Source organism: Augochlora pura, chromosome 7 (genome assembly GCF_028453695.1).
Source record: "Augochlora pura isolate Apur16 chromosome 7, APUR_v2.2.1, whole genome shotgun sequence".
Taxonomy (NCBI): Eukaryota; Metazoa; Arthropoda; class Insecta; order Hymenoptera; family Halictidae; genus Augochlora; species Augochlora pura.
The window spans coordinates 21,719,810-21,741,077 of NC_135778.1; the positions used below are offsets into that span (position 1 = coordinate 21,719,810).

The 21,268-nt window shown below is 33.2% G+C and overlaps 6 protein-coding genes across 15 annotated transcripts; 2 read left to right on the plus strand and 4 right to left on the minus strand.

Moving 5' to 3' along the window:
- Nucleotides 1-566: 566 nt before the first annotated feature.
- On the minus strand, nucleotides 567-9,894 carry LOC144473030 (uncharacterized). 8 transcript variants are annotated; one of them, XR_013494488.1, is made up of 9 exons: nucleotides 9,591-9,851; nucleotides 9,459-9,501; nucleotides 9,235-9,289; nucleotides 8,997-9,051; nucleotides 8,759-8,813; nucleotides 8,521-8,575; nucleotides 8,284-8,338; nucleotides 7,915-8,207; nucleotides 567-2,050 (listed from the first exon to the last, which is right to left on the minus strand). XR_013494488.1 is itself a non-coding variant. In XM_078186566.1 (8 exons), the coding sequence occupies exons 1-7, from the start codon at nucleotides 9,606-9,608 to the stop codon at nucleotides 8,326-8,328; spliced, it is 294 nt and encodes a 97-aa protein (XP_078042692.1). In that variant the 5' UTR covers nucleotides 9,609-9,851; the 3' UTR covers nucleotides 7,248-8,207; nucleotides 8,284-8,325. The 8 variants fall into 8 exon arrangements, 3 of the variants coding, with proteins under 3 accessions (XP_078042690.1, XP_078042689.1, XP_078042692.1); XR_013494489.1 differs by lacking the exon at nucleotides 567-2,050 and having other exon boundaries at nucleotides 7,248-7,985; nucleotides 8,169-8,207; XR_013494491.1 differs by lacking the exon at nucleotides 8,759-8,813 and having other exon boundaries at nucleotides 9,591-9,894.
- Nucleotides 9,895-9,991: 97 nt separating this feature from the next.
- On the minus strand, nucleotides 9,992-11,054 carry Rpl28 (ribosomal protein L28). The gene is made up of 4 exons (XM_078186562.1): nucleotides 10,985-11,054; nucleotides 10,644-10,740; nucleotides 10,198-10,440; nucleotides 9,992-10,114 (listed from the first exon to the last, which is right to left on the minus strand). The coding sequence occupies exons 2-4, from the start codon at nucleotides 10,728-10,730 to the stop codon at nucleotides 10,028-10,030; spliced, it is 417 nt and encodes a 138-aa protein (XP_078042688.1). The 5' UTR covers nucleotides 10,731-10,740; nucleotides 10,985-11,054; the 3' UTR covers nucleotides 9,992-10,027.
- Nucleotides 11,055-11,986: 932 nt separating this feature from the next.
- On the plus strand, nucleotides 11,987-13,575 carry Kud (oligosaccharyltransferase subunit 5 kud). The gene is made up of 3 exons (XM_078186585.1): nucleotides 11,987-12,127; nucleotides 12,645-12,884; nucleotides 12,983-13,575. The coding sequence occupies exons 1-2, from the start codon at nucleotides 12,125-12,127 to the stop codon at nucleotides 12,882-12,884; spliced, it is 243 nt and encodes an 80-aa protein (XP_078042711.1). The 5' UTR covers nucleotides 11,987-12,124; the 3' UTR covers nucleotides 12,983-13,575.
- On the minus strand, nucleotides 13,063-15,814 carry Tsg101 (tumor susceptibility gene 101). The gene is made up of 8 exons (XM_078186584.1): nucleotides 15,410-15,814; nucleotides 15,234-15,318; nucleotides 15,088-15,153; nucleotides 14,839-15,002; nucleotides 14,628-14,751; nucleotides 14,334-14,554; nucleotides 13,902-14,257; nucleotides 13,063-13,826 (listed from the first exon to the last, which is right to left on the minus strand). Exons 1-8 carry the CDS (start codon nucleotides 15,461-15,463, stop codon nucleotides 13,640-13,642), a joined length of 1,257 nt encoding a protein of 418 aa, XP_078042710.1. The 5' UTR covers nucleotides 15,464-15,814; the 3' UTR covers nucleotides 13,063-13,639.
- A 731-nt stretch (nucleotides 15,815-16,545) lies between these two features.
- LOC144472150 (uncharacterized) lies at nucleotides 16,546-20,026 on the plus strand. 3 transcript variants are annotated; one of them, XM_078184934.1, is made up of 4 exons: nucleotides 16,546-16,625; nucleotides 17,240-17,440; nucleotides 17,528-18,080; nucleotides 18,163-20,026. In XM_078184934.1, the coding sequence occupies exons 2-4, from the start codon at nucleotides 17,246-17,248 to the stop codon at nucleotides 18,429-18,431; spliced, it is 1,017 nt and encodes a 338-aa protein (XP_078041060.1). In that variant the 5' UTR covers nucleotides 16,546-16,625; nucleotides 17,240-17,245; the 3' UTR covers nucleotides 18,432-20,026. The 3 variants fall into 3 exon arrangements, with proteins under 3 accessions (XP_078041060.1, XP_078041059.1, XP_078041058.1); XM_078184933.1 differs by lacking the exon at nucleotides 16,546-16,625 and adding an exon at nucleotides 16,860-16,940; XM_078184932.1 differs by lacking the exon at nucleotides 16,546-16,625 and adding an exon at nucleotides 16,967-17,059.
- LOC144472152 (transmembrane protein 208) lies at nucleotides 19,580-21,101 on the minus strand. The gene is made up of 5 exons (XM_078184935.1): nucleotides 20,646-21,101; nucleotides 20,297-20,449; nucleotides 20,053-20,189; nucleotides 19,862-19,946; nucleotides 19,580-19,714 (listed from the first exon to the last, which is right to left on the minus strand). Exons 1-5 carry the CDS (start codon nucleotides 20,649-20,651, stop codon nucleotides 19,580-19,582), a joined length of 516 nt encoding a protein of 171 aa, XP_078041061.1. The 5' UTR covers nucleotides 20,652-21,101.
- Nucleotides 21,102-21,268: the final 167 nt, after the last annotated feature.

The window sequence follows — 21,268 nt, forward strand, 5'->3', positions numbered from 1 at the left end:
ACGCAGATTACAGGATCTTCATGGTCCTCGGCTCAATTACATTCACTTAGCCAAAGGAAAACGGACGAATCTTCAAAGGCTTCGTCTTGAAAATTTCTTGATCGCGAAACCAATTTTTCGTGACGCGAAGACAGCTCGTTTAGATTCCATTAAGATTTTTTCATTAAGATCTCTTTGGGTTACACGCGCAAAAAGTTGAAGTTCATAGCATTAAATCTTAGTTCGTAGCCTTTTTGTTCGTAACGAGCTTAGTGTTGATTTTTCATTTGCCGACTATGTGTACTCTATCGAGAACATACATAAAAATTTATATAAATATTCGATACTGAAAATATTTGCTTTCTGGTAGAAAATTGCTGCGCCATTGGTTTATTTTCCGGCATTTATATTTATCGAATAAAACGGGTGACCTTTTTTATTCTTTCATTTGTTTATTTGTTAATTAAAAAATTGAACATGTTCTAATTATGTATGAAAACAAACTAAAATCACAGCAATTGATTACTGCACAGTAACCGGCTCTACTATTCTATGACAATTTTGTTGGAGCTTTCCATTTTTTGGTTGTAACAAGTCCAATCTTCAATTTCCCTTAACCAATGATTTCAAAAACCCCTATTAAAATGCTATAAATGAAGTCTACCGATGAAAAAACTTTTAAATTTCGCAGTATCAAAGTCCCAAAATTACTCTTTCGGAACTGCAACTACTCAACCATTAACCACAATTCAAGCTCGCAGCAGACTCAATTTCCATTTCCAGTCCACCAAAATATGTTTGCACCACTCTGAAGTTCAAAATCAAAAGCACCCGTAAAATCCAACACAAATAACTTCTCCACACGTCACCGTTGAGAACAGTCGAAAAGTCAGCTTACAATCCGAAATTAATCCGGAGGGCAGGTACCGAAATTCAAAACAGAAGGGCGGCCTGGAATAACCACGAAAAACAGTTAGTATAAACGTTCCAACAGCCGAGAAGAATTGTTTTCATGATCCTGGCATCGGTCGGTGTAATTTACGCATTCACCTGGATTGAACCGGGGACCATTGACCTTTTTTAAAGGACATTTGAAGCGGCCGGGTAGGTAATACCGCAGTCTCATCGCGTGGCCGCGTAATCGGCGATTTTTGTCCGGCGTGGGTGAACGGGGGCTAGAGAAGGGTGGCAAAGAGGGTGGAAAAAGGGTGGAACGGGGCCGCAAGCATAATGTCCGCGAGAGGAAGACGAGTGGCCGTGCCGAGGGAACGGAGCGTGGAATATATAATGTTTTAATTTCGCGGAAAATCTGATGATGTAATTTCAGGAGTAGGGCGACGCCCAGCAATTGTTTCAGCCGGCTTTCACTCTTGCATTATTCATGAATCTCTCCTTTTTTTCCTTCCCCCGGTCTACGAGAGGACCGCCTAATCCCTCTCTCTCTTTCTCTTCTTTTCTCTCTCTCTCTCTCTCTCTCTCTCTTTCTCTCCCTCCACTAGCTTTCTCCTTCCTTTTTCCCATTCTTCCTTCCCCAAACTCCTCTTCCTCGTCACTCAGTCTTCATCTCTTTCTGTGCCTCTTTTATCCCTTCCTTCCCCACTCTCGGCCTCTCTTTTACTTGCACTTTCTCCATCTCTCAACACGGCTTCTTTTATCCTCGTTGGCTCTAGATGTGGTTACCCTTTTGTTCTACTGGGTGACAGCGAAGTTGCTAGACTGCAAGAGGAATGTTATATTAGCTGTTGGTTTGTCTGAAGGAATGCACTTGTGCAGAGCGAATACAGTTTTGAGAGAGGCTTTTCTTTGAATTTGGTGTTCTCATTTTACACGGATGACCTGGATGTAAAAGAACGACTCTTGAGACGGCTCCGGGAGGTGTAACACTCGGAGATTGATGTCCTCTGAGACCAGGTTCAACCCTTGCTCACGTGCTGCTTGTCTATTTTGAAATTTTGTAGAAATTCTTGGGGCTTTGCGAGAGTACGCTTTTGCCGTTGCATGAAAGTAGAGTGGAATCGGTATCTTGTGGGAAAATGTAGTAGGATCCGATTCGCTGTGAATCGATTTACATCTGCAACATTAAAATATTATTGTGTTAAACGTTTAATATCGCGGGAGAAATAAAAAATGATATTAGAATTCCATGTTTGTCTCTGTTGTTAGAAATACCAATTAAAATTGATGTGCCTTGTCAGGATCAATTTTGAAACAGTATTCATCTGATTTCTATTCAATTCATTTGATGTTTCCATATTTACGTATTCGTTTAGGTATTCATGGAATACGCGACAAAAAGGCCTGGGTACGTTTATGCTTCTATAGCGTCGAATAACCTGCGAAGTGCAGTAGAAATTCAATGATATGAAAATTTCAATGCTGCAATACATGAAAAGCCTCTAGAAATCTGTTTCACTTTCTTCCTGAAATCTTTACGGTAAACTGTAGGTAAGAGATACCAGACAATTGTAATGACGTTGAGAAAAGGAAAATACGTTGTGGTCGGGAAAGACCGAAAGAACGCAGCAGGGTTAAAGTCCTATTCACAGTCCCACTGCCATTCGAGACTTCCGTGTGTAAGCCGAGGAAGCCTTGGGAATACTCGAAAAGATAAACGAGCACGGAATAGAGATACGAAAAAGTGAAAGCTGTGAGAACGAGAGCGTGAAAAGGACCTGTAAGGCCATGCTACCGATTCGAGATGTCTTCAAGCCCAGCAATTTCTCAATCGTCCCTTTTTATCTAACAACGACATAGCGCTTTTTACCGACGCAACAGTCAAATTTGTACGATGTTAAATGATGTTCAAGAAATTAATGAATTCATACAAAAATATAAGCGTGAGCTTCGAATAAAAACGATACGTAAAAATTGGTGCTCGCGAAAAGTAGAATTATAAGTCGATTATGAACAGACTCAGTCAGTAGATTTCTATTCGTTAGACCGCCTGCGCGATGAACTTTGTTTGATTTCCCAACAAAAACACACAAATTTTTACAGGCTACTCCACAATTTTTTCACAGGTACTAACTTTTTTTACAAGTCTTATGGTCATTCTTTTATGATTTTTTGTAAATTATGATAAATTTTTGTCGCACCCTACGATTTTTTCGTAAACTATATAATTTTTTTCTAAACCTTGCAATAGTTTCCTAAGTCTCCTAATTTTTTTCGTCAAATCTACAATCTTTTAGCAGTTTGTTTGAATATTTCTAAAGATGCTACAATTATTTTGTGTGTTCCAACATTTTTTACAGGGCCTATAATCTTTCGACTGTTTCGAAGATTCTCTAATTTTTACATCGACCCTACAATAATTTCGTAGACTGTTTGAATTTTTTGCGGCCATGTAAGTCCTACAGTTTCATAGGTCCTACACAATAGTTTCCATTGGTCTCACAATCTTCTCACAGGTTATAGAATCGTTTCGCAGCTGTACAACTTTTCCGTAGATCCTGTAATCATTCGTCATGCAATCCTATAATTCGTATTGCAATCCTATTTCGTAGTCTTCCAAATTTCGATACGGCAAGGTAGGTTCCTCCGCGCCACCCTGTGTATAGGGGGTTGAAAGTGCTCGTGGCAGCGGTGTCTGGCCCGCCGTGAAACCTTCTGTCATTGCAGCCTTATTCTCCTTCTTTCGCGGCCGAGAGAGCAGCTTGAAAGTACGGGAGAAAAGACGGTTAAGAAAATCGATCGAGGCTCGGTCGCGCGCGCTCCTCGCGCTGGAAAAACGATGGAGTTCCTTCCTCGAATTATGAAAAGTGGTGTCTCGTTAAACTCTCCTCAGGAGGTAGACGACCAACGGTATCCAAAGGGAAACCAAGAAGAAACGAAAAGGAAAAAAGGTAACGGCCCAGAGAGAACAACGATGGGTACTGGAAGAACAAACGATATACGCTCGAGGCTCTTTCGGACGCTACGTGATCGCGCAACCGAATTTTCCTATTACCGAATAATAAAAACCGTACAGTCGGGCATTCGAGATGATCGAATAAAACATACCCCTCGGATAAGTAACGCTGTGACGGTATCCGACGAATCGACTCGGAACATTAGCGAAAAATTGAACGACGGGATCTGTTAAGTCGCTGGAAAATAAGTAGTCAATTTCCGCGCAACTACTGTTCCACGAGATGTTTCTTTCTACTTCAGAGAACATTATTTTTACAATAGTCCTCTTTCGACTATGCAATCTCCTCTCGACTCGGGAACACGCTGCAGCCGGACAAAACGTTTGCAACTTCCAGAAATCATTCTGCATACTGTTAAAAAGATTCGATCGGTCGAAGTCCCCCGACCGTAAGAACTGTAAGTTTACAGTTCAGAGAAAATCGGGTGCAGGAAAATGTGTGAAGAAATTAAATGAGATTCTCTGCTTTCCTCTGTTATCAACAGCTTCCATGTATAGTATGGATCAGCACAACTTGCATAATATACATTGTACATTGTGCGTGCATTGAAGAATACACCGAATATTTATTATTCAGTTGTTGTTATTTAATTACTACATAGTATTTGATACAACGTTCGTTGCAAAAAAAAAATATGTTAACATGTATATTCAAATGTTTCTTTGCTATTCTTCCGATCATTAAAAGAATTCTACATTGCTCTAATGCTCTTTTCACATGCAGAACTTATAAGGTATGAATTTTTACTGTCGTGCATCGATCGTTCGTTCTCGATATTCTTTACAAAGGCTCGGAATATATTTTATGCAGAAAGTTTGTCCGCCACGAAAGTGTGCGGCGCATTAACAAATTCGAAACATCCTTCGCTCTTTAAATCCTCGTTCCTGGATTATTCATCTCGAGAGGGGAGCATGTTGGACGATCACCGAACAAGAAATCCACTCGATTAACCGCGGGAGCAAAGGTAGGTGGGGTAGGATTTTTTAATAAAACATGCCGTGTTCGACTAGGAAAACTGTTTTCTGTCGAGAATCCCGGGTCCGGCCTCGGCCACAGACTCCTCCCGGTCCGTGACCAACGTCAATAAAATGCTAATGCGGTGATCTAATATTAAGCCGATATTGAATAAGTACTAAAAATGCGGCCGCCGTGCCCCGGTAAAATTAAAATTCTTCGTGGTAGTTTGCTGATCCTTTGTGAAAAATTATTAGGAACACAAACTCCACTTTCCCGAGATCCGATAAACTCTTTGAGTGGACTACTTTTAGGTACACTTTGGTAAAATCAGTTTTTTCTAACAATCTAAAAATTCTCTCGCGGATTCTAATATGCTTTTCAAAAATTTCGTCTCCAACACTTCTGTATGTAATACACCTGCATCAAGTTTTACACTTTTCTCCAGATTCTGTCATTGTTTTGTATGTTCCATAACTTCTTTTCTAGATGGTACAATTTTGTACAAGTCTTCCGACAGATTTATTGATCCCATTATGTTTGTCATAAGCTCCAATCCTTCCGTAATTGTTTTGCAAGTCTTATAACCCTTTTCCTATGACCCAAAATCGTAGATATCGTCATATATTCGAAATTGTATAATTCTTCCCAATAGTAATAATAGTAATTAGGTAATAACATAACACATAATATAGATATTCTGCCTAAGGGGCTTATTAAATGAACATGTAAGCAATGTGCAGCATAAGCCACCAGAAAACAAAAAAACATAATAGAGTTAACTAAATCTATTATAGGTAGATTTCCTTTTATCTTTGTATCTTCCTGAACGAAGATTATCATCAAGGTAAGAGATAACTTACAGAGAACGCCCCATTGTTCACAGGGCACTGTATGTTTTTAAGATAAAATTGACAGATGCAAGCCACGATAACTGAAATCTGAAACCGGATAACGTTAAAAAAAAATACTCTACGGTATTGTATTTACCGTATATTAAGGACGTCATTGGATTTCAGTGAATTCACTCATGCGAAAATTCGACGAAAGAAAATATTCTAATAGCAAAGAAATCAAACAACCAATGGGATATCGTTAACACAGCCACCACTGCTTCGTTACCCATTTCCGTTACTAATATGTGTCATTAAATATAGCATAAATCCCCTTTGCAAAATATTAAAACAATTCACCAAACGGAAGTTATGAACTCCATGATTATTACGCTAAGTATTGCACCTTTATATGCAACATGTACAAAAAGAATTTAAAAGTTAACTAATAAGAGGCTCTACGATTAAAAGTCGCTGAATAACATCGCATAACATTATTTGTTCAGAAGAACGGGGTTAGAATTCCCGGGTAGAAATTATGATAATTAACGTAATTACAAACATTGGCCAGCTACTTTTAATTTGCAAATATAAATGTGTCCCGGTAAGCATATAATCGATATAACCGGAATTACCGTGTTCCCATCAAATAAAATAAAATCTTCATAGCATCGGATGAAAATTTATGATCCAGTGTGAAATCGGCTTGGTGACGTTATTCGTGTGCGTCACACCGTCCGAACGAGAATATTCGCTTCGTCCGCACGCCGCACATCCAGAGAGAAAAGGGGAGCAGGAGAGAACGTGAGAGAGAGAGAGAGAGAGAGAGAGAGAGAGAGAGTTAAAAAAAGACAGGACGAAAGAACGAGTCCATGTTCGATTAATGATTGAAGACAAATTCAATTAGGAATAGAACGGTCGAATGGGCTGACCGGGGCCGTTTAAATCGAGGAAATTGTCCTTGCGAGTATCCTTTGTCCCTTTTCAAGCTCTATTTCGAAATTGCTATAGCGATCTCTCCGCGTATCTCCATGTTATCTCCCATCATCGATATAGAATGTTTAGACATTTTCTTTACCAATAAAATTAAATGTAAATTAAACAAAAAGTACACGCAAAAATTTTTGTTTGTGTAAAAAATCACAGTATAGTTATTTGTAAATCATTGACATGTACGAAATAGACGTAATACATTAAAAATGTAACTAATAAGCTGGTCTTTTTGTTAATTAATCGGCAGGCTATGGTAATTATTTAGTAACGAGTTTTTATTAACTATCATGCTGAATGGGCGTATTGTTCGCTGAAATGCTAACATAATTAACACTTCGACAATCGTATCACATTCTGTAACTTTTCTTGATAAATAAAATTTTTACTAAAGTAGACGTAACTTCTAAAACTATTACAACAAGATATTTAAAAATGTAAAAAAAAGTTAACTATCACTGTAGCACACTTCGCTTACAGAGTACTTCATACACTGTACTCCTTAGTAGCCACTGTGGATGGTCCAGTAGTTTTAATAAAATAATAGACAGAACGATACATGAATAATGATGTTCACTATGCCATTTATTGATTTACGCAACTGAGCGTCATTTTCCTTACTCAATAAATTAAATTACCATGATTGTTATATTCTATATTAAATTCTAAAAGTACAATTGAGGTGTAGAATATGGATGGATTCATGAGAATCTTGTAGTCCACTTCAGGATTAATTGTATCCAATATAATTTTTATTTAAATTATAATCTTTTAGTATATGTCCTGAAGAGTTCTACTTTTTTTTAGTTTCAATGTGACCTTTTACGTGATCTTAAAGGCGATCTTATATTCATCTTAAAAATGAGTAAGAGGAACAAATGTGGATTTTTCTGCTATCCTCTACCTCTACCACAAAGACGTGGAGCAAGAAAGATGAACATGGAGATAACTGATGGCCCTGCAGACACTTGTAAACATGTCTCCATTATGCCTTTCATTTTTTGATGTCATAAAGTACATGTTAGAAGCTGTACTCTAGGCTACACAAACACTTTCGCAATTTGGCAAAAAATTAATGAGCTAAGAATGCAAGGAAATGGAACATACTGTAACGTACCAAGGACGTTATCACTATCGCGCATATTTGCCATTAATTATAATAAGTATACCGCATATTTACTCAACATACACTCCGCAAAAATGATACTCTTATAATATACAAATATTGTTTTATTTTATATTCTTACATGAAAGATGCCGTATAGAACCTAAACAATTGTAACGAGCCTATTTGAAAATCTCCAGAATAACTGCCCACCTGAACAAAAAATATTTCACATTTTTAATATTCCTCTTACTTAACGTTACTCATAAAACTGACGTAACGTTCTCAGAAGTAGCAAATTGAAAATCATAGCATTCATAGATCTTGGTGAATGAATCATCAGATAAACGAAATAGTAACGACATTTCTTCGTACAATAAGTAAAAAGTGAATTACCTTATCTAATAACTGCAAATTGAAATAACGTATTCTCATCTACAAGAAAAAACAAGGTGCATTAATCGCACATTTTGAATTGGTGGTTACGAATTTCAATAATATTTATACTCACGTTTCAACATGATTCTACTCCGAGCATTCTGTATGTCGTATCTTATTGATAACATCTGAAATAATTCGTTTTTGTCAATAATTATACTTTACTAATATAAAATGTCTTAATGCGTAAACGACTTCAGATAGCAAATACATGAACTAATCATGGCATTCAGAGATCTTGGTGGTTCAATATTTTCATCATGCAAATGTTAAGTTGTACAAAATAATTTCAGTATTAATTTATACTCACGTTTTAACATGATTCTTCTTCGAATATTCTGTATATTGTATTGTACTGATGATATCTGAAAAGAATTGTTTTTGTTAACAATTTTACTTTTATAAAGAAAGAATAAATTTATGTGTAAACTACTTCAGATAGCAAATACGCGTACTAATCATGGCATTCAGAGATCTTGGTGGTTCAATATTTTCATCATGCAAATGTTAAGTTGTACAAAATAATTTCAGTAATAATTTATACTCACGTTTTAACATGATTCTTCTTCGAATATTCTGTATATGGTATTGTACTGATGATATCTGAAAAGATTTCTTTGTTAATAATTATACTTTTATAAATATAAAATAAATTTATGTGTAAACTACTTCAGATAGCAAATACGCGTACTAATCATGGCATTCAGAGATCTTGGTGGTTCAATATTTTCATCAGGCAAATGTTAAGTTGCACAAAATAATTTCAATCTTAATATTTGTACTCACGTTATAACATGATTCTTCTTCGAATATTCTGTATATGGTATTGTACTGATGATATCTGAAAAGATTTCTTTGTTAATAATTATACTTTTATAAATAAAGAATAAATTTATGTGTAAACTACTTCAGATAGCAAATACGCGTACTAATCATGGCATTCAGAGATCTTGGTGGTTCAATATTTTCATCAGGCAAATGTTAAGTTACACAAAATAATTTCAATCTTAATATTTATACTCACGTTATAACATGATTCTTCTTCAAATATTCTGTATATTGCATTGTATTGGAAATATCTGAAAAAGTTTGTTTTCATTAATAATTATACTTTTATAAATATAAAATAAATTTATGTATAAACTACTTCAGAGAGAAAGTGGACTATCATGGCAAAATCAGTCAGCCTAACCTTTATCATGTATTAGAAATGTTGAAGTATAAATAATATGTAGAAGCTGTACTCACTATTTATGCTAATTCTATTAAAGTGTCCAGACAGTGTCACAACCTGAAAAAATGATCAGTATTTAAAATATTATGCTACTGTATCGAAAGTAAGCAATATATGTCATAGGTTTTATATCAATTAGCAAATACAAAAAATGTTTGTAGCATTCATAGATCTTGGTAATTGGAAATATCATTGTATAATTTCTCCTCTAATAGAAACAATCTTTAACACATTATAAATGAATATAATTTATCTATAATTGATAAGACTATTAAATTGTATCTTCCTCCAAATCTGAAATCACAATAAACAAAGCCAAAATCATTAAAAGCATCATTAAAGAACAAGTGCTTGAAATAACTCACCTTTTGTATACATGAAATTATATATGTATATAAAATTTGCATTGGAATAATAAGAATAAGTAAGCAATTGACATAGCTGCAAAAAAGAATTGCTAAATTTATAATTTCACTATATACAAGCTTATTCTTAAATGTATGGTATTTAAGCAAGTATTCTTTGTAGCATATGTCATTTGTATTGGTTTACATTAAAACATATGTTTATTAATGTATACAAATTAATCAGCCTTCTTGGTCGTACGTGTCTTCTTCGCAGGTAGAGGCTTTTGGGATCTCAGCACGGCACTAGCACGGCGCAATGCAACCTGAAATAAATATTTAACAATGCATGCAAAAGTTAAGATAACAATTTCTAACTTAATATATTCCATGTTATATATTGGTTTACCTTTGTCAAGTCTACACGGTATTTATTCTTTACAAGCAACCTCTTCAGTTTATACAAAGAACGACGAGCTCCAGCTTTCATTGTACATTTAACAGCAGACTTTGCTGGCTTGTTGGCTGCTTGTACCTTCTTGTAGACTATTGTGAAGCCCTTTTTATCTGGAGTGTCAACCACACCAACACTCTTTTTATGAATTAAACCAGAGTAGCGATAGCTGCTAAGGTTGGTCAAGTTATTGGGTTCCTAAAATTATATATAGGAACACTGTTGAGACTTCAAATAAGAATAGATACAAAAGAGCCTGTTCTTTGTTATTCAAAAGTTGAAAAGATTTTAACACTACAACTATAAATAATATTATAACACTTCAACGTTGCTATCTAAATTGGCTATTTTAGCATTTAAACATTCAAAAACGTTTTAGTATGAATCAGTTTTATACGAACCGTAGAGAATGGCTTATTGATGTTGCGCTTCTTGAGAAGGAAGGCATTATTATTACGGATGATCATCCAATTTAAATGCGACGACATCTTGAATGGTCTGAAATAATGCAAACGTTTTTCACTTTTTTGAAATAATGAAATAAACACGGCTTTATGAATAAATCTCGTCAAGGTTTAGCATCTAGGTTACCGAACAATTACTTAAAATATTATAGATTATATCAAAGCTATTATATTCATTCATTGATCTCAATAAAGTAGCATATTATTGAATATTATTTTAGACTATATTATTATTTCGAGCAAGATATGCAGAAATTAAGTACTGAAAACAGGCTCACCACGTGCACCATCAACGGAAAGAAGCAAGAAAGGAATATTCAAGATGGAAGACAAAATGTATCTCTCCGGTCATAAATCAAAATGTCCCTATGAAACGCAAGTTGGTAATTTTAATATGAACTGAAGTTTGCTAGTGTAATCTCGTCCGAACCAAGATCGTCGTCAATTTAATGATTCTATCGCCACGGATAGCGCGCTTTATTCAAACATCAGGATAACATAAGAATGAATACTATTTTAACAACGACAAAACTCATCTAACTATCGGATTAATAAAAAAGATTAGATAGTTAAACAGTAGAAAAAGTATAAACTGCTGCAACCAGTAGAACAGCAGAAATACCCTGGAGTGAACCAGGAACTTTACGGCGTTCTTCAAGGGCCTCAGGGTTATAAATTAACGCAGATAACGAGTCTTCATTGGAGGAATCGATCAGCGACGGTCAAGTACGAGTCACGTTGGAATCACGTGTATTTTTACTAGCCACTTTTTCTTCAACCCTCCACGCTTTCCCATGATGTCTCGCCCTATACGTCGAGGGTGGACAAAGATGGAGGCAACCACGCATCTTCCCTCTCAAAGATACCACGCGATTCGGATTGGACTTCACGACTTCTCACCAATCAACTCATTTTGGAACCGGAGGTTACATAGAAGCAGCTGAGAAAGAACATGACACTCTGATTTTGTTTTGAAAGACACAGTTCTTTTGAAAAGGTCCCAAAAATATATTTTACGAGTTTATCCTAAATTAGTGCTAAAGTTTCTTGTTTTCTTATAAATATCCTTTTCCCTTGCACCTCGGTGCACCGAATCATTTTAACTCTTATCTAACTATCAACTGCGTTCGGAAATTTAATACCTTAATATTTTAAGGTGTTTGAATCCTTGCCGCGAATTTATTAAAAATTCTAACTATTCCCGACATCTGAAGTCGAATGTTTGAAATACGGGACTAGTAAGAACATAATACTAGAGAACCATTAATTTTGAGCGATGTCGGTAATTGAGATCGTGTGACATGAAACTTCTGTATACTTATTGGTCTACTGTATATTTTGGCCTCTGTGGTTAAGTCAACGTGAGCTTCTTGTACGTGTCTGTTAACCAAGCCACGTCAAAATATTTCTTTAATAAGATGGTGAGTATCATCTTTATATATTTCAATTCAATGATATGATTCAATGATATCAATACTTCTTTATTATTACAATAATATTTCTTAATTACATCAAATAATTGAAAGTCTTATTTATTGACACTTGTTTCACTTTGCTCCCGGTGTTTTTTGACTGAAGTTCCGCATGTTTAATAGTCGAAATGAAATTATATTATTTACATATATTATTGCATAATTCTAATATAATATTTGATGAAATATGTAATTTTTCTGTAATATATTTTTTTAATAATTTAATGATTGAATTTTACATATTTAAAGATTTTAAATGTAAAATAAGAAGTTAATTCTTCTGAAATCATAATATCTTATATGTATATCATAAGATTTTTAAAATGGTTAATGTTAAAAGACGGTATAATATTACAATAATTATAAAAAAGGATATTGCTGTGATGATTGATAAAGAATTAAGACTTTGTTTTAATAGTAACAGATTAATTTTACTAAAATTAATTCTGGTTTTTGTTTGATTCAGGAGGAAGTCGATTCTGTGACAAGATATGTCTCTCCCATAAATCCTGCTATTTTCCCAGTTCTAGCAGTGGTTTTGTTAGGAATTGGAATATTTTTCACAGCATGGTTCTTTGTATATGAAGTCACCAGCACAAAATTCACTAGGGATATGATTAAAGAATTGTTAATTTCTCTAGTGGCAGCATTATTTTCTGGGTTCGGTGTATTATTCCTACTTCTTTGGGTCGGCATTTATGTATAGGTATATCACAGATTTTAAATTTTCTGTTAAGGATCATTAATTATAAATTACTTGGAAATCACCGAAATTATACGCTTATACAATTGTTTTCGTTTCAGGTTAATCTTGTCAGTATAAAAAATAATTTTTAAAGCAATGTGTAATAACAGTCAAATAATTTCATTACAATCCAGCATCATAAGAATAAAAACAATGTATTTTTACTAAAATGTGCAATGCAGTGATTAATCTATACATTTATCACACAATATATAAGCATTTATATTTCTTAATGTTTAAAATTCCTACTCAAGGTACATAATTTCATTAGAATGTAAAAAAAAATTAATTAAAAATTACGGATTTTTTACAGATTTTTTAGTTTTGTATGTTCAGAAATGTAATTTCATTAAACGAGTGTGCTTTCACGTCTTGCAATACTTAAGCTAATATTTATTACACATATCTATATATCTATATATATAAGTATATAATATTTTTTGTTTCATTTTGTACAGAAAAGTTTTACATCCACACAATATAGTTTGTTATCAACTGAAATATGAACAACATGAAACAAAAAATATGCTGATGCATAGTATACAATCCATACAAAAGACGTTCTGGACTCGCAAAGGTATTAATTTGCTTGTCTAATATATTCATATCCCCTCTATCCAACGTGGGATTTATATACTCAGTTTAATGCATCATTTGTAATAAAATAAAATATTAAATAGCGTAACGTCATATATATTGAAAAAAGAAAACATCATTTAACCGGCCAGTCCTGCTTTTTGGCGGCAGCGTTGCATAAGTGCTCTGAGCATGAATTGTCTGCGCGAAAGTTGTCTGACTTGCTTCAAAAACGCATCCAAATCTAAAATACTGCAACGTAACCCTTCGCCGAGATAATATATTGCATCTTCCGTAGCAGCCTCTTCCGCGAACGCGTTCAACATTCTTTAAGTAGATAAATAACAGAGTTTTTAAATAAATCAATACATTAACATGATACAAACTTTATACAATACTTACTGCTTGTAAAGTGGAGCAATTGTTGTAACAGCTTCATCAACATCTATTGATTGATTATCAGATAGTTTAGCGATTTCCTTTTCCAATTCTGCTTCTTTGTCTTGAAGTATAGTTATATTTTTCTCGAGCTCAGCCTGTTCTTTCTTTAACCTGTCAAATAAATCGGTAAGATGGCTGGATCCGGCAGAGAGTTCTAGTTGCGTTCGACGTAGTGTTTCTAACTCGGCCAACAATTGCGAAAATTGTTCCTTTAGTCTCCGCCTTAGTTTATCTTCTACTGCTGACAACAAAGATGCTCTAATGTGTTCTTCTGTTATTGTACCTGATCCACCTGCAGACTCAGGTACTACAGCAGACTTAAGAATTACAAAACATAGTAAATAAATGTCTCAAAAAATTGTATTCTCTTGTTTATAAGAATTTGTAACTCACAGGTTGAGTTATTGGAGGGTATGGATAAGAACCATAGCTCTGTGATGGATAATTTGAAGCAGTTCCAGCATATGAGCCATAACCTGGATATGGGAATCCAGTGGATGGGGTAGGCATGTATGGGGGATATACGTTATTTCCTCCTCCATATTGAGCCTTTTGTAGGTATGAAAAATTAGATCCAGGTACATGACCACCAGTTCCAGGCATGGGCATGAAAGCTATGTAAATGTTTATAAGTTAGTACAGAAGTCTCAATTAAGAAGAAAATATTTAAAAGTTGATTTGCCTTACGTTGTACAGGATATGGAGTAGAACCTGACTGAGTTTCTTGTTTCACTTCTTTAGTACACACAGGCGGTTTCTCTCCAAAAGTTACAATCATTATTTGTATTAGACTAAGTAAATTAGATGAGTGCTAAACACAAAATGTATTGTAACCATTGGGAAAATATTTATCTTATAATACAAAAAAATTCTAATGATTGCTATATGTATTACTTACTGGCAACCAATCATGAAGATAAGGTAAATAAATTTTTCCATTATGATCAACAAATTCACTAACTCTAATAACCATATGAGCTGTTGGTTTAACATAGCACATAGGTGCATTGTTTGGGTGTGTGTCCATAAGCCATATGCATACAGGGATGTTGTAGCAACTGCCTAAATATATGTTACAATTCAGATATCATAAATTCTTGACATCAAAATAATGTTGATTCTTCTTGCAAATATAAAATGATATTACCTTTATAGGAGACAGGTATTGTTCCTTGCAAATTAAATAATTCTTTACGAGATCCATCATTGAACACTAGAATAGAGTTAGCCACAATAAATAAATAAATCTATATGATTCTTAAATTTAAGAATGGCACATATACAGATACATACCAAATGGCTCAACTGTATATAGCAAGCCTTTATAAAGCTGCAGGACCTTGGTGACGTGCTTTTTGGTGATATCTGGATTTTGATACTAGAAATGAAAACGCCTGTTACATCATAATTACTAAAAGATGATAATACAGATAAAAATACAAACGTCGAAGAAAATATATAGAACATGCCTTTGTTAAACCTTGTCTTATCTTCCCCTCATCCAACGGTGTCATTTTCACCATTTAACCAACTATTTTAATGTAACTATATGAAAAATAAAAGGAATCGATGTCTCTACTTAGAATTGGAACTTTTTCTATCGATCAACCGTTTTTTTATGCCTCGATCTATCAATCAATTGTATCTATTTTTTTGTTATAAAAACGTTCGAAGTAATGGTCCGTTTGCTGCTACACGAACATAACCAAAAAACAATTACAATTCACTTTAACTATAACACACCATCTACGATACGGTAATGTCAACCAACTAAATTCATTCATCTGTCATCCGCAATCATACAATAGCGGACTGTAATGTGTAGCATGATTTTGCTATGACTTATAGCCAGAGAACACGTAAAACAACTGATAGGATACGATTGTTAACGACCAAAGCCACCAGTGTCAGAAATCATAAACATTTTCTCTGTAAGGTCACGCTCAACGATTTCTCTAACGTCACGTTATCTATTTTTGTACATAATGTTATACAGTAATAACATCGGGTTTTGCCAGGTTCTCTGGACGTATCACGTTCCGTTAACGAAAATAGAAGTAAAAATTGTTTTGCTGTGATAGGCTGACGATTTCATGTTAAAACAACGTTTACTACAGATTAAAGAGGAAGAAAACTGTAAAAAAGTTAAGGTATCACTGTATTTCGTTACACGTTCAATAGTGTACAAATTAAAAAATGATCATTACAATACTGTTGTAAATATGAGCTGTGAGCCGTAAACTAATTAGTGCAAAGTTGATCTTTCTTTGATTTCTAACGTTACGTTGTGTCTTTGAATTTGCAAGACGTTAGAGAAGCAAAACTACATCATTCAACAGCCAATTGGAATATGTACATACGTTACAAATATTTTGAAGATATACAGAAATGACAAATCCTATCACAAGACGAAGGAGGTCTTTATTAACAATTAAATATTACAATAATTAATTTATTTATCAATTTATGTCAAAAAATAAAATTCTTTGAGATTCTTAAACTTTTACAATATATTCAATCTCACTATTGTTGAGTGATTCAAGTTTTTTGCAATAAGTAAGATTGCAATGCAATGTGTGAAAATTGTAGTACCAATTATTGTCGACAAAATCTCATTTCAAAATAGTCTGTATACATACTATGTGAAAAAAATATAATATTGAGAATACCTGTAAAACTTTTAGTGTAATGTATATTTTTTATTACAAAAATTGCTTATAGTAGTTTACATTTTAAATGAAAATTATTATATTATTTCGTATGTGTAGAAACACTATTTTTTAACGATATGGTGTTTCGAAGTGATACTACTTTTAGTTTTATTGGAAATATGTTCGAGACATTTGGAAAATAATGTTTTTAATTTATCAGTCCAAAAACTTTTGAACTACGATTCCTTCGATACCGATAGTGCGTTTGTCACGATGGTATGATTCATAACGCGTAACATAGGATAATATTACTAATCTTTGCATTCTTTGATAACCACGAGCATTTTTTGTACGTACCCTAGATAGTTTTTGAATATTTTAAACATGTAATTGTAACATCGTGTAAATATTCATCGACGTTCACGATAAGATAGAATTTTTTTACAATATATAAACAACTGTTTCATGGTAGCAAACTTCTGACAATTCGTTTTTCTTTTACACTTGTCAATCCCTTTAAAATTGATTGCTATACAGCATCTTCATAATTGTCTAAACAACCATTTTAACAATTAGAAATGAAAGCATTTCTGTCTTTATTACAAATTCTTTTAAAATCTGTTGTTATTAAGGTTCCATTCTTTACAGGTAATCATGGCACAAAATTCATTGTCAGAACTATTCTCCTTGAGATGGAACAATTTTTCTAGCAACTTGACATCTGGCTTTTTGGCTCATCTTACTGAAAATGATTTAGTTGATGTCACCTTAGCTGTAGAAGGTCAGCTGTTACAGGCACATAAACTTGTCTTGTCAGTCTGCAGTCCATACTTTAAAAATATATTTAAGGTACAAGAAAAAAATGATATGGTAATTCTATTCTAAGTTGTATAGTTTAAAATATAAATATGTCAGATACATGTGTTCATTTTACAGGAAAACCCTTGTCAACATCCAGTAATTATATTGAAAGACATAAAAAAAACAGAAATTGAATCATTGTTAAAGTTCATGTACCAAGGTGAAATAAATATAAAGCAGGAAGATTTGTCCACATTTCTAAAAGTAGCACAGACACTGCAAATTAGGGGACTTGCAACTGATGACGCGAGTACCACAAAATTATTTTCTAACTACGACAATCAACAAAGCACTGATTCAGATACACAAAATGTTGCTCAAACGAATTTAAATACTGTAAGAAAATTTTCTAAAGATGTAGATATGTTGGATAGAAGAAAGAGATCTCATGATACTACAAAAAAGAGTGCCAAAAAGAAAAAACAAGATGCTTTAGCTCTATCAGAAAGTACTCATGATTTCTCAAGTGAAGACGCAGATGATAATGACCAAGAAGTTTTACTATTAATGGAAAAAGACGTAGAGGAATCCAAGGAAAGTATTTCTATTGCAGAGGATAATAATAAAACAGAGGACTTGTTTGAACAAAATAATGCACAAACTTCAAGTGGAAATCCTGCACAGCAAGGTATAAATGAAGTCATTACAAATTTTTATATTCATAAGTTTAAATTATTTTAGTGAACTATGGTAGTATTTTCATATTACAGCCGATGAACCAGTAATTTACAGGCTGTCTGCGCGGGGACGACCGCAATTAGTGCACGAAGGCTACGTCTATAATTTAACATCTCGTTCGGAAGGTTTAAATAGATCTCATTATCGATGCGCAGAACAGCATCGCGGATGTAAAGGTAAATGTGCGGTGATTGCGGAACGATTTATGCCGACAGGTGTACATAATCATAATCATCCACCTGGATATCAATCGGAACACGATTACAGAAAAAAGAAAGGCTTGGACGTAGACGCTCCTTAAGTCAAGAATAAGCTTGTGAACATCAATCGATCTTCTTATAATTGCCTTGCGGAAATCGAAATATTCCAAATATTATAAATATGGTATAAAAGATAGCATCTAGCAAATACTATTGAAATACTATTCAGTATTTTTGAAGCAGATCATTTTTACTCTTTATGAAATTGTAAATGTTGACTTTCCACGTTTTTAGAAATAAGTAGCTTCGGTTCTTCAAATTTATTTATGTTTATAATAAATTCTTAATTAATGATTTACGAACATTAAAAAGTTGCGTTTGTTAGAATTGACGTATGAATTAACATTCATACGACAGACTAATATTAATATACAAGTCTCTGCATTTCGATTATTACTGTGATGCACTTTCCGAGATTTTAATAGAAAATTAGGGAACCATGATGAACACATTCCATTTAGTATTATGTGTACATTAAATCAAAACCAAATAAGAGTATTTAATTTATATTATCTGATCGCATGTAGAATGCAGCAAGGTTCGGATTAGTCATTATATTTCATTTAATATATATTTTCTTGAACCTAACATTTTATCTAGAAATTACTAAAATGTTTATAATTTTAATGTTTTTATTCTAATCCAAACCTTCCTATACTAATAAATTTAATTTGTTTTTATAACTACAAATCATTATACATGTTAAACTTGTATGTATGTACATATGTACATTTGAGAAGAAACGTTTAACTATTTACTCTTTAAGTTCTTGTATAAATGAATTTATATACATTGTCAGAGAAAGTAACAGTCGTTTATAATGAAGAATAGATATTACAGACAAGGAAAATGGTATAGACAAACGTTATAAATTATAAAATTTATTTTTATATTAATCTTTTCATTATAAAGTTTCTTTCTCAAACACCGAAAAGACAGTTGCCGAAATAAATGCGTGATAGCATTCATGAACGTTCAATTTCTATGAAATCGATTTTATAGGTTGTATAAAAGTTTGTATAAAAGGCAATAGTCTTTTCATACGTATAAAAAGAAAATAAAAGGTGTATACATATAACAACCCAGACTGAAACAAAAGCGATTTTGTTTCATAATTTTGCTCAAGCTTAACCCGCTCCCGTAAAAGTTTCAAATATGTATTTTAAAGATCGAATTTCCAAAGAATATTTTAATGTCGTCTGGCCATCCTTTTGTCCAATTTTCGTTGTTTCTTCTCGGTCATCTCAGGTTGTTCAGGAGCTGGAGCAAAGAACCATGGAGCTAATATTTGTTTCCATAGCATCCAACCGCCTCTTAGTGGTACCTGTAACAATACAATGCTAATTATTAGATATCAAGAATTACAAATCCTAGTAATAACATGGTTCATTGCTTTTATTTCAACTGGTCATGTATATAACTAAATATGCACAGAGATAGTTATATTCAAGTTGTTTTCATATACACTTACAAGGAACCATAACAGCCAAAAATAATTTGACATGAGGGAAAGTACTTGCACTCCTGATGTTAATATGATTAAATCTTTTACATGTCTGAAATAGGACAGAGAAATATTATTATATTCAAGAAACATAACTTTGAATGTAATAAAGTATTACATTATTTCAAGAGAGTATTAATTGAGTTCTTGATATTTACTCTGCTATACCTCCTTCCATATTAAGATCGATTCCAGAATCTGATAGCTGCCCTGATTCTGAATATGAAGCTTGTGCTATGTATTTCATAAATTGATAACTTCCTATATATACAATTCCAGAAAATATAGTTAACGTCTGCAAATTAAAACATATATATTAAATACAAAAGTGGGAATTTGTATAAAACTCCATGGCCTAATATTATAAATACTGTTAACATAAACTGAAATTATATAGCTTACTATTGACAATGTTGTGAAAGTAAAAAATAACATTGTAGTCGCAAAATATATTCCTAATGCACCAACAATCATGTTCCGATAAAAGCTTAATGTTGTCCTATTCTCCTCTACAATCTGTTTTGCTCCCTTTGTTGCTACTTTAATTTTCTTGGTCTGTAAATAAATGATCTAAGTTTTTTAAATTGCCAATAATAACTCGTACAATAATTTATTGTGTCATGAGTAAATTTATTTGTACACTGTAAATAGTGACATATTGAATAACATGAAAATGATAAGTCATGTGGTTTAAACAGTAGATTAATGAAAATAGAGATATATTAACTGTATCATACTGAATACAACTTACCGTCATTTTGTATATAGAAATTACTCTATAATAAATGTTTGATGTCTTCAGAAAATTAATATTCGTTCAATAATCAATAAATGACACAGACTTAACCTTCATTTAAGTATTCTAAAACACTTCGGCTCTGGAAAGACCACGTGAAATGAGTACGTGAAAGGAAAGTCTCTCTCTAGTTTCTAGATTAGTATTTGCCAATTCGTATTTTCATTCGGAAACATAAACTATAACGCATTATTTCATTAACATTGTTTCAATAACTTATTTAGATTAAACATCTACATAAATAATAATTTTAATTGTTTAGATACAAATGATTAAATAATATGTATACGAAAAACTTCTTCACAAATTTAAAAAGTTTAAAATATCAATGCTCAATTTAAAATATTACAATTTATTTCAATACATCTTTCATGATTCGCTTGATTGTATCGAAAATTCAATGTTGTATATAATTAATATGTAACGAGCTATTTAAATTATCGCGGCTTTGGAACCGGAAGAAGACTGGATCCAATTTTTTCCCGGGATTCTCAAAGTCCAACAATATGTACGAATATTTCTATGCATTTTTTAAATAAGCGTGTACAGTAGAAATAATTGCAATTTTTATCGCAATT